Genomic DNA, 15,196 nt, shown 5'->3' on the forward strand with positions numbered 1-15,196 from the left:
TACTAAATCAAAATTGAAACTTTCATTTAACAAAAATTCATATTTTTCATGGTATTTTAAAAATTGTAAAAATGCTTTTGTCAAATATGTGCATTTTGTACTTTAATTTTGTATTAAATTAATATCATATGTAATTATATTTATTTTCATATATTTATATTTCAGTGAGGACATGTTAATGTTAGTTAAATCGAATATTATTGTAAATAATAATTACATTAATCTAGATAATACCATTAATTTCATTTTCAACTTCACTGAATGTTGCGTCTCATGTTAAACACAATTTATATTGTTTATAGCCTTGATCGATAATGCAATACAGAAAAATTAATAATTACACTAAATCACATATTGGGTTCATCAAGGAAATTGTAAGGCTATGCTCATTTCCGGTAAATTAGTGAATTTTGTACTTTAAATATTTTGTATTATATATATATATATAAGCTTTTTATATTAAATGAGTTTGAAATGGAAATAATAAAGTTACTTGAAAATTGAAAGATATTTTTAAAAATTATACAAGTTATACCGAAAATGATGCATCTTTTGAGAAGCTGAAGGCTTGAAATTATGAATCCTTCAAACATCTTTATGAGTGAAACACAATTAAATCACGAACTATTAATTTTCTTGTTCTTGTAATCCATTAGTTTCTGAACCGTTGGATTGGCTCATTGGTTGTTCAGTGCTAGTTGTAGGCCTTTTTGGTTTTTGGCAAACAAAATAAACACTATTATATTCATATTGAAGCATGCTGTTAACATTTTGGGCGTAGCGCGTTTTAACGTGCGTTTCTTCTTTCTGAAACATTACATAAGAACGATTGAATGAAAATTAACGTCACATTAAATGACACGAATACATTCGTAGAATAGAATACCTCTATTTGGAAACCAAGTCCTCGAATGACGTCACGCACTTCGCTGTAACTTGGCTCGATAGATTCTTCCATAGGCATATCACTAAAATGATATAAAAGAGGACCAAGATTGATCCATATCCCACCAGGCTTTAGTATTTTATAGATTGTTTCTATAAATTGTACCACATTATTTGCGCAATCAATAAAAAAACATGTAGCAACACAGTCCCAATGATTTTCTTCTGTATAAACCTATTTATATAAAATTTTAATGTATAATCAATTTGTAAGATCATTCAATTGTGTTTAATTAAACAATAACTTTTTAATAAATAATAATTAAAAATAAAAGAAACAATGTTTTAATGTACATTGATTTATACCTCGAGAAAATCACCCGCTGCCATTGAAAATTGTGCATTTTCTGGAAGGTCACTGGGATTTACGTCTGGAAAGTAAACCTCTTGCGTTTGGTGTTCGGGTTGCAAATTATTCATATACTGATGTACCCATGGATGAACTTTAAATGAATTTATGCTTCTACATCTGAAAATTAAATTTACATAAAATAGGCAAAAAGAACTTCTGTTAAAATATCTAAAGTAAGAATGTTACTATTTGTGATTGTGCATAAATTTTAAATATTATATTAAAACAATTACATTGCATGGATACATTTACATCATAGTATATAACACTAATAACTTTAATTAATAGTTTATATAATGATTTTAATGCTATTAATTTTAGCAATAAATTTGTTTTCTTTATCTAAGTAATGATGTAAAAATCTGAAAATTTAATATTAATTTACGCAGCCAATTCTTTAATATAAAACTATAACATTACACTAGCCCCAAGCATTAAAGGTGAAATTTCTCTAAATAAACAAAAACTAATATCATGTTCATCAACATGATATTATTTTATTAAGTGTTAACAATGCAAATGCAAATATCGACACACTGAAAACATACGGATGTTAACTTACTTATTTAATACGAAATGGGACGCAAAGAGCATGAAGAGTGAAAACTCATTTCCTTGACAAGTGTAACCCCTCCTTGCGATCTCGTAAGCAAGTCTCCCAAGTCCTGCACCAGGTACGAGAATTCGGATATCCGCTGGCGTACTGGAAATTTACCTATCATTCCATTTTCTTTCTGAACTGTTTATCTATCATTTTATGACAGAAGACGTGAAGGTGAATAAAGTATGGAATTGGACACCCGAGCGATGAGAATATTATAAATTATTCGTACCAGTGCTCCAAAGGGAATTTGCTTATGATTTCATCGATGATCGGTTGATAGCAAGTTCTCCTTTCTTCCGTGCCTTCTGTGCTCCAGTCGCGTACTAACTGCTTGATTGTAGCTTGAACCTTTTCCTGATCCGCCATTATTGGACGATGACTAAGAGTCTAAATATATATTTTACTTTCTTAATAAATTTACAAACGTATTGGCAACACACAATATGATTATTATTACACTATTACAGAACCATGCAGCATAAATATCATTAAATATCCATAGTACTCTTTCAAAATCATTTAACGAAAAATTATAATTGATTTGTCTTCTTATTTTAAATGTAATTGCATAAAATTATTCTCTATGAACATATATTTCTCATATTTCCCTTTAAAATAATTTAAAATAGGAACGTATATGCATCCATCAATGAATATATTAATTAACGATGAATATAATAATATTAACAATGAATATATATTGACAACAATTAACAATTAATAAATATTAACAATGAATATATTATTAAATAATTTTACTTATTAATGACAAACTTTGTAGAGCGAAACAAAACTTTATACTACATTCAAACAATACTATATACAAAAGATCATACAATAAGCATATAAAATTGTTACAGATACTGCTGGCATTGCTTAATAATACAACGAATAAAAGTAACACATGCTACACACCATAGAAACTGGTCTTACACTGTCGGTTGACGAACTGGTTGGACTAACATTTTCAAAAATGTGTGTCACGTCTTTTATGATGAGTTTAATTATTTCGTCGTTATTTTCGATACATCTTTTAACATCGACCAAGTGTTCCCTATACTTGGTCAATAATTTCTGATGGTGTGGTGGAAGTGAAAGTAGATATCGCTCGGTTTTCTTTACTCGTTGCAATGAGTGAGGCCTATGAAAAAAAAAAATAATATATATATATATATATATATATATATATATATATAGCAATTATATTATTGTTACCTAAGCCATGATTACATGACCTTTCTATATTGATAGCTTTCATATATAACAAATTAAAATGGTAAAAATTGTGAATTGTCAGCTTAAATACAATCAAACTTATTGCTGTTATCGTTGAAATATATTACTCCTCGGCTGTCTAACATGACACTTTGACATAATGACATTCCGAAGCTAGTCTATTAATATATCAAAACTCGATAACATAATGCATCTGTTATTTGTTGGTGTAAACAAGATAAAACTTAGAGACATGTATAAAAAGTATTTAACCAATTAACTCTTATATCATATTTAGTCATAAACTTGATAATTAAGTTACAAAATTAATAATTTATAATTAATTTATAGTCTTACACTTTAAAAGATTAAATGTAATATAGCAGAGTAAAAATAAATAATTAATATAATTAAAATATCAAATTTTGTGCATGTTTGCCTGTATGTGAAATAACAATTATCGAGCATTCCAATTATGCATTGAATGAAAATATGAGTATCAAATTTTTTTTTAAATTATACACTAAAACTTATAAAAGTATCGATATGCCAAAAATGTTTAAATTCGATTTTTTAGTTCATTAAACAATTTTTACGTTGTATTAATGTGCTTAAATCGAATATTTTATTGTAATTAATTGTAAAAATTGGTAGCTGAAATATTTGAAAAATTTTATATCAATGTTGTGAATCTTCATTTTTTTTTTTTCTTTTTTTTTTTTTGTAAAAAATTTAATAACAGCGGTTAATTACTATAACAGGAATATCTCGTATAATATATATCGTACAACATTAACTAATATGGCTCAAGAATATTTCAAATAGGTAAAATAACAATGGTTTTGATCGATAATATCTAGGCACAGAATATAAATCATTAAATTCTGTTTGGCTTTGGTAAAAAAAAAAAAAAAAAAAAAAAAAAAAAAAAAAAAAAAAAAAAAAAAAAAAAAAAAAAAAAAAAAAAAAAAAAAAAAAAAAAAAAAAAAAAAAAAAATTGAAACACCGGCCGGTTTTCTTAACCCCAGGGTCTCTTTGGCATCGCAAAGAATTACGACGGAATGATCGTGATGTAAAGAGCTTTTTACATGACCATAACCGGCACGTGGAATATTTTTTTTTTGCACAGTGTGGTTGCGAGAAACCAGGGTCAAAATAAGCGGTTAAAGAGGTGATGTAGGGAAATACAAGGTACAGGGCTAATTTCAACATGTACAATGCAATCGCTAATGGACTTACTTGTAGTATTTGAAGGCCGAAACGATACGTTGAAAATGCTTCTTCTCTTCCTCGTCCTCGTACGTGCTGTTCATCTTTTTTGGGTATGCATTCGGCGCGACTTCCATTTTCGATTATGCCTCAGGCCTTTGTCCGCATAGATATGTTACCCCCACATAGGCATGCGCGCGCCCGAGAGTGGATGAGTTAATTCCGAGTTGTGTTTTCCGTTTCGCGATGACTTCGTCAGCTCGTCGTTTTCGTTTTGTTAGTCGTAATTGCAGGATAAACTTCTCCCTCGGTGCTACGATTTCGCGAAACACGTATTGGAAAGCATAAACGCAATAGTACTTGGCTTCTACGCTCGGTTAATTATATTATTTTCCTCGATTGGAGCGAGCGCGACGTCCAAGCAGCGGCTTTTTCTCTCCTCTCCTTAAGAAGAGAACAATGTGTATCGTTGTTTCCTCGCGCGCGCAGATTCCTTCTCCGTCTTGCTCGTTTATTGTTTTTCTTTTCCTTTTCTCCTTGCTGCCGCGACTCGCGGCGCGCGCGCGCGCTTCTAGTATTTTCCCGCCTGCGTGGGAGCGAGATAGAGGTGGCTAATACGATTCCTTGATCGAACTCGAAGATTATTTTAATATTCGGGATCTGGCGATTATTATGTTCGTCCATAATTTAAGAAAGAATAGTACCGTCCTGTAATAAGCGTTTGTTAATTTGCTCGTTTCTTTAATAGGACCGTGTCGCGTCCTCGACATTACTTTCATAAATGAATCTCTCTTATTCAGTACTCGTTATTCGACACTATGAATAATTTGAAATTCATTTTATATGAAGAATTTAATTTGATTGGGATATATTGTTACCCGTGCAAGTGTCTTCGGCTTTACTTATAAATATATGAAACAATCATTATGAAAACATTTCTTTTATTCGAGTTGTTTTTTCTTACGCCGTTACGATTATCATATCGTTAATTCAAATCAGCTTTATCTTTCTCTTATTCATCGGATAATCTTCTAATGTTGTTGTATTGGAAAAATGTGTGCATATTAAGTCATTAAAAACATTCGTAAAATCATAGGTATTATTTTAATATTATAATATTAACAAACGATACTGCATTTCATAACAAATTAATACAATGATTTGTAATTGCAAATTTGTTATATTTTCATCCTTACGCTAATAATCGAATGGCACTTGATAGTATAAAATTTCCTTTTCATTTTACTTTTAATTACTACCCTACGATTGACTTTCCCATTAATTATTTTTTTCCAACATATTTCATGCAAAAAATTTCCCATTTACGCATGGCCAATTTAATCACGTGTAGACTATTTATTATGCAAGCATGCGCCCGTGTATTTACTTTCATAACCTCCATGATTTTTATTTATTATTTTTTATTTATATATTTTTTTTTTTTTTTGCATTAGTATAGAAAGTGGTATTTCAAAATACAGTTAATAATACGAATATAATAAAATGACCGACGACACTGACCAAGTATTATCGGAAGAACAAAAATTAATTATTGCGCATAAAAAAGAACGTAAAGAATTACAAGGTAAAGTGCTTTTTGTAGGCCAATTATGTCGATTGTTAACACATATTGTCATCTTTTATTTTAGCCAAAATTCAAGTCTTGAAGAAGACCATTTGTAAAGGTGACAAAAAGAAGAAGAGAGACATCACTGAAGAAATATTGAAATTAGAAAGTGATTTGGATAGAAAACAAGATGAAGAAATTGCTTGTCTTAAATTATCGAAAATGAGTACTGAAAAATCTGAAGTAGAGATTGATAATTTATTAGCTAGAGAAAATAGTGATTATGTACATATGAAAAATAGTCGAGAAGAATGTAAATCGAGTGGTAGAGTTTCTAAAGCCCAAAAACGAAGGGAAAAGAAAGAAATTGCTGAAAAAGAAAGAAACCAAAGAATAATTGAACAAGAAGTTATAAATATTCATGGAAAGCGTAATGTTGAAATAGAAGCGATTAGAAATATCCTTGTAAAACGAAATTTAATGATACATGAAATACCAAGCGATGGACACTGGTACATGATTATTTATAATTTAAAGCTTATATTTCGGCGTGTAGTATATATCTGTATTTTATTACTATTTCAGTCTTTATAATGCCATTGCGCATCAATTGAATGGAATCGAAAATTCGACGTTAAATTGTAACGACCTTAGGGAAAAAACTGCCACGCATTTAAGAGCGAATGCAGACAATTTTTTACCATTTATTACTAATCCAGATTCGGATGAGCTTTTGTCCATCGAACAATATGAAAAATATTGCGACGATGTTGCTCAAACGAATGCTTGGGGTGGAGCTATTGAAGTACGTACATTTTTTATTTACATTGGAAGCAATGGCACTCCATAAATTATAGAAAGATTATTATTAACACCGGACAAGAGACAAATTGATTAAATTAATCTTTATATGCCGACTTTATTTTCATATTCGTAATACTAAAAAATTTTTAAACACAGTTGCAGGTATTATCTCACGTTCTTAAATGCCCCATCGAAGTAATTCAAGCCAGCGGTGTTACCTATATAGTTGGAAACGAACATGCCCCAACGAGAAAGCTCATCTTAACTTATCATCGTCACATGTATCAATTAGGAGCGCACTACAATTCAGTAACGAAATATGTTAAACAGCCGGAAGACAGCTGATTGATTAGATTGCCAAATTGTAATTGCTCAAGATAAATTATTCCTAGCATACTTTAAAATATTGTTTAGCAATATCGATAACTATTGGAACATGTAATTATGCTAATTAAATGTTGGCTAATGTACAAGAGTTTGAAAGAAAATTATTAAAAAATTAATTACAATTATTTATTTCTACATCATTCTGTTATAAATATATCGATCTTGTTCTTGTACTATTTGTAATTTTAGTAGAAAACTTATTCTAACTTGTCGTCACATGTATGGATTAAAAACACAATAAATCTGTGATAAAATATACAAATTAAAAAGATCGCTGATTAGATTGACTCATTAAAATAATTTAAAATAATATTTAAAAAAAATTATTTTTATTATTATTTATTAACAATTATCTTCTTTTTAAGGATTATTTTGTTGAGTTATTGGGATTTTCTTCAGTCTCTACTTTATTCTGTTGTTCATCTGGTTTCATAGCAGGGAAGAACAGTACCTCCTAAAATAAGTGTATTTCAGCAATTTCACAGGAAAAAATGTACATTAAAAATGTTTTAGCAATGTAGCAAAATGTAGCAATTCCTACCTTAATATTATTGGAGTCCGTAAGAAACATTGTTAACCGATCAATTCCAATACCCCAACCGGCGGTAGGAGGCAGACCATATTCAAGAGCATTGCAAAAGTTCTCGTCAACTAATTGTGCTTCGTCGTCCCCAGCTGCCTTATCCTTAGCTTGTTGTTCAAACCTTTTTACATTTAACGGATTTTAGACGTAATTTTTGTCCACAAAATGCTTATGAAAATGATGAATTGTGAAATTGATTACCTCTCTCTTTGGACGAAGGGATCGTTTAATTCAGTGTAGGCATTACAAATTTCTTTCTTCATGACAAACAGTTCGAATCGTTCGGTTAAGCCGTCCTCAGACCGATGCCATTTGGCAAGCGGAGACATTATTTGTGGATGATCCATAATAAACGTCGGATTAGTGCATTTCTCTTCTATAAATTCACCAACAAGCTACACAACAATGCAACACAAACATATTTTCAATCAATTACTTTATCTTATGAATTTGTAAAATTATTAAACGATTCCAATAAAAAAATAAAAAATATATTTTGGAAATATATTTGCAAATAGATTTTACAGCCACTACTCTGTGGCTTATATTTATACACGACATTTCGCATTCGATTTAAAATTGAAAATTTTCAAATTGATCTACCTTATCTAACAATCTGGCTGTGGTTCTCGGTGGCGAGCATTCAATTTCATGTTTCGCACAAAGATCGTTGAAGAATTTATTAGATTCAGATGTGCTAAACTCCGAAGGCGCAGGAAACTTGACCTTCAATACTTCTTCTAACGTCTTAACCATAAGAACGCGCTTGAAGGGAGGAGTAAAATCAATCTCCACCTCTTCGCCATCCTCACCATCCGGATGATATTTGATTTTGTAAGAACCATGTATTGTTTTAATCATACCTGAAATCATTTCTTCCGTGATAGACATGAGGTCATTGTAATCTGCATAGGCCATATAAAATTCGCAAGTGGTAAATTCAGGATTGTGCGTGAGGTCGATACCTTCGTTTCTAAATTGCCTTCCAATTTCATATACTCTATCGATACCACCAACTACCAACATCTACATAGAATCAAGTAAATTCGAAAACTAAAAAATACAGGTTGCAAATATAAGCATTTGTATTTTATCGTCTTACAATTGATGTTTGATGATTATTTACTTTGAGTAACGACAAAATATTATTATTAATTGCATGTACTATGGTTATAATGTAAAAAAAAAAAAATTTTTATAACTCATGTCTTATTTACTCGTTATTTTTCACATTCGTAAAATTTTTAATTTCCTAACAAGAAATGTTCGCACGGTTAAAGAGAATTAAATATAAAACAATGGAATTTCTCTCAATAATTACAGACAGTAATTACGACAAATTATAAAATAATATTATCCGCTTACCTTATGATAAAGTTCTGGCGCAATACGCATGTATAAGTCCATATTAAGTTCATTATGATGTGTAATAAACGGTTTTGCAATTGCACCTCCAGCAATCATATTCATCATTGGAGTCTCGATTTCCAAGAAGCCTAGTTGATCGAGAAATTTACGAATATAAGAAATGATCTTAGAGCGAGTATAAAACTTTTCTCTTATTTTCTCGTTAATTATTAAATCTAAATACCGTTTCCGATATCTAGTTTCCTGCAATACAATTAAAAGCTATTTAATTACAATAAACTGTTAATTAAAAGCAATTTATCTCGAACGAAAGTGAACGAGATGTTTGTTAAATTTTCATTTTTAGGACGTGGAAATATAATAACACCGACTCGCATAAATTTACAAAATTAAAATGAAAAAAATAGGTAAAATGGATTATTTCCATGCGATTTATATTATATTCTTTTCTAATTATTAGTAATTTATATAATACTTTAACAATAATTTACATTCGTAATGAAACGAATATGCGTATTACCTTATCCTTTAAGCCATAGTGTAAATGTGGAAGCATATGCAAGCACGGACTCAGTAATTTAATATAGTTTGGCAGAATTGAGAACTCTCCTTTTTTAGTTTTACAAGGAAAACCAGTAACGCCAATAATATCACCTCGACCAATTTTATTAGTGTGACGAAAATACGTTTCTTCATCGCAGTAGTGCTTTGCATTAGCCATTACTTGAACCTTAACTCCTTCGGCCCGAAGATCATAAAAAATTAATTTATTACCAGAACGTCTAATGGAATACACTCTGCCAGCGATATTATAAATGTTTTGTGTTATCATTTCATCATCTTTGAGAGTGTCGCTATATTTTTTAATAAAATTTTTGAGCGATATTGATACATTGAATTTATGAGGATACGGATGTTCGTCGGTAGTCTTAAGTTTTTGAACAGCTTGGCCTCTAAGTTTAAAATATTCCTGAAAAAGTTACATAAATTGAAATGCGAAGCAGGGAATATTATAAACTTGGTATTTAAAACTTTTGCCCACATTTGGATTTATGTTCTCTTCTGATATTATTTGATCAGAATTTTCAGACTTTTTTACTTTCTCGGCAGTCTCTTGCTTCATAGTCTGTTTTTGTTCGTTTAATTTTAACTTTTGACTTGCTTTAAGTTGCCTCTTCAATTCACTAAAAATAATTATTTATGGATCAAAAGTTAATTTCTTCATCTATTAATTATTCTCTATTTATGCATAAATCAATAAAGTTCATTCTCATTCAAAATTTCTTTTATCGATATTATAAATTAAAGCAGCATGCATAATATACAACTAACTCTAATAAAAATATTTGTATTCGATTCCTTTGGTAAGCGTATTATTAATTTTCTATCAAAAAATACAAAATATATTAATAAATTTTGTACAAATATTCTCTACATAAATTAATTTTACACGACCAAACTAATTTATGAAAAAATAAAACTTAAAACTAAGGAAATAGTATGCTCAATAAATGTTTTCCAATAAAATGAAAAAAAAAAAAAAAAAAAAAACGATATCTGTAATATTTAATCAAATAATTTGCTCGTTACATCTTATAAATTTCTATAGATTATTTTCATAGACTGGTCGTTCGAATTGCTGAAAAAGCGTACTTACATCTGACTTAAAATGGAAAATCCACGCATCAAGTAAAAAGACATCGATAATAATAGTAACAACAACAACAACAACAACAACAACAACAACAACAACAACAACAACAACAACAACAACAATAATAATAATGTGTATGTGCGAGGGATCATGAATCGAAAGTGTCTATGTTGTTTAAAAATAAATTCGATAAAAGACTAAGCGCACTAGCTATCAATTCTTAGAGAAAACGAATTTTCACCCTTTTTTTCTTTCGTTTCATTAATTTTTCAAAACTCTCAAATCACAATCGCTCGTTTGCTCTCACGAAACATCCCCACATATTTTAATCGCATAGAGTAATACAAGTGAGTAAAACAATAAAGAAAATGTTACGCACTTTTTTAAAAACCGGTGGATGGAAATATGACGCAAGATGAAGTGTGTTTCGTATATCATTAATCTTGCCGACATCAAGTCATTGCAACTTCTTAGATATTTCAATGAGACTCTCCCAACTCTACCTAACATCTTGCCTATGCGTATTTACGATCGATATAATTAAAATTCTCCAGACTCCAATCACTATAATGATAAAGCGGAAGCGCTAATGAACACACGAAACTACGAAAGAAGACTCTGCTGGTTCTCGATAGGTTATCTTTTCGTGCATAAATTGTTTACTCACTTCTTCGATAATTTTATCCCCGACACCTCGTCCATTGCGCCTCTTCTTTTATCTTCCAAACACTAACGAATAACCGATCAAATCGATTATCCAAAGGATAATAATCGCTAAATATAATAGCAATAAGCAATACACTGATATGTACTAAAAATTACTTTGTCCTCGTGGCCACAACCGCGGTCTCTACCTCCTTCGGATTTTTTACATTTTTTGCTCATTTTACACGTTGGCAATTCTCAATTTTCATTATTTTAATCGGACGACACACACCAATAACGTTAGAATCCATTGCCGCCGGCGCGTTTTTCAAATACTTTGAAATTTATTTAGTCCAATCTACTTTTTCCCAACAATCTAATTAAAAAACCGACTCTGACACTCTCTCTCTCTCTCTCTCTCTCTCTCTCTCTCTCTCTCTCTCTCTGCGCGTGTGTGTATACGCACGTGTGTATGCATACGATTAAATATACAATTGCAAGATTAATGGGAAATCTAATTGCGAGCATTATAAAATTATGAGCTTAAACTAAAATTAAATTTTAATAAGCAATCGGAGGTACGAGGTATTTTAATTAAAAGCTCATTTTAAATCGAGCCAATTTGATAATTATTATTTACATTGATATTATTATCCAAATCATTTATATTAATTTTAAAATATTTTACAAAAAAAAAACAAAGAAAAAACAAAGAAAAAAAAAAAAATTCCCAAGACAAAAGGAAGCAACAATATATTTTTAGATGTTCATACTAGGCGCTGCTGCACATATAAATACGTAAAATGTAAATAAATTTTGTTTATTTATTTAAAATTTATCTGTAAGATGCGTTGAAAGCAATCGTATTCAATATGAAATATATACATTTAATTATTATATATAATAAAATTATCGACACGTACTAATTATTGGCAATATATAATGCTTACATTATCATATGAAAATGATTATTAGTGCTGTTAATTAAGGCTTATAAAGCTAAGTGAATTAAGATGAAACAATTAATATATACATGTCTTCTTTTTGCTTAATTAAGACGCGATATAAATATAACGAAGGGGATTATTTTTTATGGGATTGATGTTGCCGTCTTATTTGCTGTTGTCGCCAAAATTCTTGACGAGCCTTCAAAAAATTGATACCTTCCTTGGCATGGACCGTAATATGCTGAGTCGATATCTGATTGGCTGCTTTAATATCTGCAATGATATAAAGAATAATGTCTGAGCACAGGTGAATTCACAGTTACTGTAACTTTCTATACATATAAATTTGAATAGGTGAGAAAAAATGAAATGCATTGCATAATTATTATTTATTCAATATTAAATCAATGATATTTTTTTACATTGGTAGATACTTTCATGTACAAAAATAAGACTATAGCAGCTTTGGGCATGTAAGCACTCTCAAGCTTCGAATCATTTAGAACGCTCGAGGAGAAATAAATGTATCATGAGATGAGAAAAGTTGATAAATAAATAGATAAGAAAGATATGGGATGGGGGTATAGGGAGTGGAAGGGATTGCGATGGGGGTTGAGGGGAGAAGATGGGGACAGAGTTGAGCGACGAGAGCGACGAGAGCGAGAGAGGAGAGAGAGAGCGATAGAGAGAGAGAGCGATAGAGAGAGCGAGAGAGAGAGAGTGAGAGAGTGAACGAGAGCGGGGGGAGGGCAGCGATAGAGTAAGCGGGTGGGACGAAGGGTGAGAAAAACGCTTGCGGCGAACGTTAATTTTTCAGCTTGAAAAAGCGCCGGGAACACAAGCAAGTGGCCTCATAAAATCAGGATCGAGGCTCAAATATCCTCGAATAATCGCTGCGTGTCAATTAGAAGCGCATTGAGCTCTTGATTCGTGCAGCCGTCGTTCAAAAATTTCATTAGGCTAAGGCGCTGCTCAATATCCTTGACCCTCGTTTGAATCCCGCCCCTAAACTGCTCGGACTTCTCCATGGCCTTGACTGCGAGCTCGTAGAAGGTGACGATGTTCCGGAGCATGCCGAAGGTCTTGTTCAAAGGGCAGCAGCGATCGTAGTCCGAGTAGCTGTTCTGATGAAGGAAGTCATCGGTGAGGATATTCGCCACGTCGAGAGTGAGTTTCTCCATGTCGGACAGCGACTCGTGCCCGGTCAGTAGCATCAGCTGCTTCACATCGTTCTCCTTCTGCAGCACGTTCAGCGCCTTCTTCCGGTACTCCATGAATCGTGGGAACTTGGATTCGTAATAGGGCGCTGCGTGCATAATGAAAGACACTCGCTTAGCTCTAGCTGACTCGGTCACTCTGGCACGTGCGACATTACTTCCGAGACAATAGTCGATGTAATATTCATATTATCAAGAATCGATATAATCGACAAAGAGGCCATTATTTTATTAATTCGACATTTTCAAGTTCAGATGGAGAAAGTACTTTTGGCCATAAGCACGATTATTGCTCGCGCACCCTTCTTTTCTCGTGTCGGCGTGGCAAAGGCTCATCGACCCAAAGCAACGGAAACTTCCACGGCCTAATTTCTATACGCAATTTATATCGCAAATTTTGGAATTAAATTCGAGTTAAAAATGTCAATGGCAACTGTCTTGAAGAGTCGGGTCGGTCGTGCCGATCGCCGATCTTTCAGAAACGGAGAAAGAGGAGCGATCGACGATCAGCAGCCGTCATCGAGCTCGGAAGTACGTGTGCGCGCCAGTGCCTCGGAGTTACTTTATTACACAACAAGGAAAATAACTTAAGTGTCCGATGGATTCGGTGTAACTGGTGAGGCAGTCGATAGATGGGAAGTGTTTCCTCTCGGCGAGCCTCTTGTCGAGGGCCCAGAACGTCTGGGTGAGGGATTGAGTAGCGGTGGTGAGGGGCTCGGACAAGTCGCCCGCTGGCGGTGATATCACCCCGATGATGGTCACAGAGCCGTCGCGGTTCGGATTGCCGATGCACCGGAATCGACCGCCCCGCTCGTAGAAGGAGGCCAGCCGCGTGGAGAGATAGGCCGGGTAGCCGGAGTCCGCGGGCAGCTCACCGAGGCGGCTGCTGATCTCCCGCAGAGCCTCCGCCCAGCGCGACGTCGAGTCCGCCAAGAGGGCGACGTGGTAGCCTTGGTCGCGGAAGTACTCCGCGATAGTGATGCCCGTGTAGACGGAAGCCTCGCGCGCAGCCACCGGCATGTTCGACGTGTTCGCTATCAGTGTCGTCCTCTGCATTATCGACTCACTGTCCCGTTCACACGAGTACACAATATTCTCTTTAACTGTGCCGTTCATTATCGTACATCGTACTTTGTCATTCGTTTGTTTGATCATTTATTCATTTATTTTATTTTATTTTATTTTATTTTATTTTATTTTATTTTATTTTTTGTATCTCATTATTATTTATTTGTTCTTCCCTCCGCCGGACGTCCCGGAGCCTTTGTGGAGCTGCGGGGACTCCAGGACGGGCCGTCGTCACGGGCGTGTATCGCTATGCAAGACTCTTCGCTTTAAGAGGCAGAGCCGATTTGCGGTTGGGTCGGGCTCCTGTGGTCGTTGGCGGTGCTTATTTTTACCGACTGATCATTCTTCCAATTGGTTGCGTGTGTCACGGGCGACGACCGGGGCGTCGAGGACGTGCCTACGACGCGAGGTCATGCATCGCGATACACACCGTCGAGCTGTTGGGGCGGGTATCGCCAGTTGCGCGAGGGTCGATTATGACAGACACGGGATAGTCGCGGAGGGATTGCGGATAATCTGCTGCAAATAATCGAGACTCGATGGTGGGTGGTGGTGGTGCTACATTGCGTTGGCGAAGGCTCGAGATGATGAGGTGACTATGGTTTCTTGGGGTGGGGAGAGGGGGAGAGGG

General features: G+C 33.4%; 4 protein-coding genes across 6 annotated transcripts in view; 1 reads left to right on the forward strand and 3 right to left on the reverse strand.

Annotated features, from left to right (window-relative positions):
- Positions 1-474: 474 nt before the first annotated feature.
- LOC105364345 (UPF0586 protein C9orf41) lies at positions 475-4,505 on the reverse strand. 2 transcript variants are annotated; one of them, XM_011502245.1, is made up of 7 exons: positions 4,356-4,505; positions 2,835-3,042; positions 2,131-2,288; positions 1,860-2,000; positions 1,252-1,414; positions 887-1,120; positions 475-807 (listed from the first exon to the last, which is right to left on the reverse strand). In XM_011502245.1, the coding sequence occupies exons 1-7, from the start codon at positions 4,460-4,462 to the stop codon at positions 628-630; spliced, it is 1,191 nt and encodes a 396-aa protein (XP_011500547.1). In that variant the 5' UTR covers positions 4,463-4,505; the 3' UTR covers positions 475-627. The 2 variants fall into 2 exon arrangements, with proteins under 2 accessions (XP_011500547.1, XP_011500546.1); XM_011502244.1 differs by having other exon boundaries at positions 2,817-3,042.
- Positions 4,506-4,524: 19 nt separating this feature from the next.
- LOC105364346 (OTU domain-containing protein 6B) lies at positions 4,525-7,041 on the forward strand. Its single transcript, XM_011502246.1, has 5 exons — positions 4,525-4,675; positions 5,780-5,910; positions 5,975-6,404; positions 6,478-6,697; positions 6,853-7,041. Exons 2-5 carry the CDS (start codon positions 5,829-5,831, stop codon positions 7,039-7,041), a joined length of 921 nt encoding a protein of 306 aa, XP_011500548.1. The 5' UTR covers positions 4,525-4,675; positions 5,780-5,828.
- A 369-nt stretch (positions 7,042-7,410) lies between these two features.
- Positions 7,411-11,653, reverse strand: LysRS (Lysyl-tRNA synthetase). Of its 2 annotated transcripts, none has more exons than XM_011502248.1 (8): positions 11,356-11,653; positions 10,077-10,218; positions 9,555-10,004; positions 9,032-9,277; positions 8,270-8,692; positions 7,868-8,061; positions 7,625-7,787; positions 7,411-7,537 (listed from the first exon to the last, which is right to left on the reverse strand). In XM_011502248.1, the coding sequence occupies exons 1-8, from the start codon at positions 11,388-11,390 to the stop codon at positions 7,451-7,453; spliced, it is 1,740 nt and encodes a 579-aa protein (XP_011500550.1). In that variant the 5' UTR covers positions 11,391-11,653; the 3' UTR covers positions 7,411-7,450. The 2 variants fall into 2 exon arrangements, with proteins under 2 accessions (XP_011500550.1, XP_011500549.1); XM_011502247.1 differs by lacking the exon at positions 11,356-11,653 and adding an exon at positions 11,068-11,252.
- Positions 11,654-13,152: 1,499 nt separating this feature from the next.
- LOC105364414 (V-type proton ATPase catalytic subunit A isoform 2-like) overlaps positions 13,153-15,196 on the reverse strand; it is an 18,852-nt gene continuing 16,808 nt past the window's right edge. The window contains 2 exon segments of the mRNA XM_011502327.1: positions 13,153-13,586; positions 14,085-14,563. Coding sequence (XP_011500629.1) covers positions 13,153-13,586; positions 14,085-14,563 — 913 coding nt within the window.

This window comes from Ceratosolen solmsi, unplaced genomic scaffold (assembly GCF_000503995.2).
Source record: "Ceratosolen solmsi marchali unplaced genomic scaffold, CerSol_1.0 scaffold31, whole genome shotgun sequence".
Taxonomy (NCBI): domain Eukaryota; kingdom Metazoa; phylum Arthropoda; class Insecta; order Hymenoptera; family Agaonidae; genus Ceratosolen; species Ceratosolen solmsi.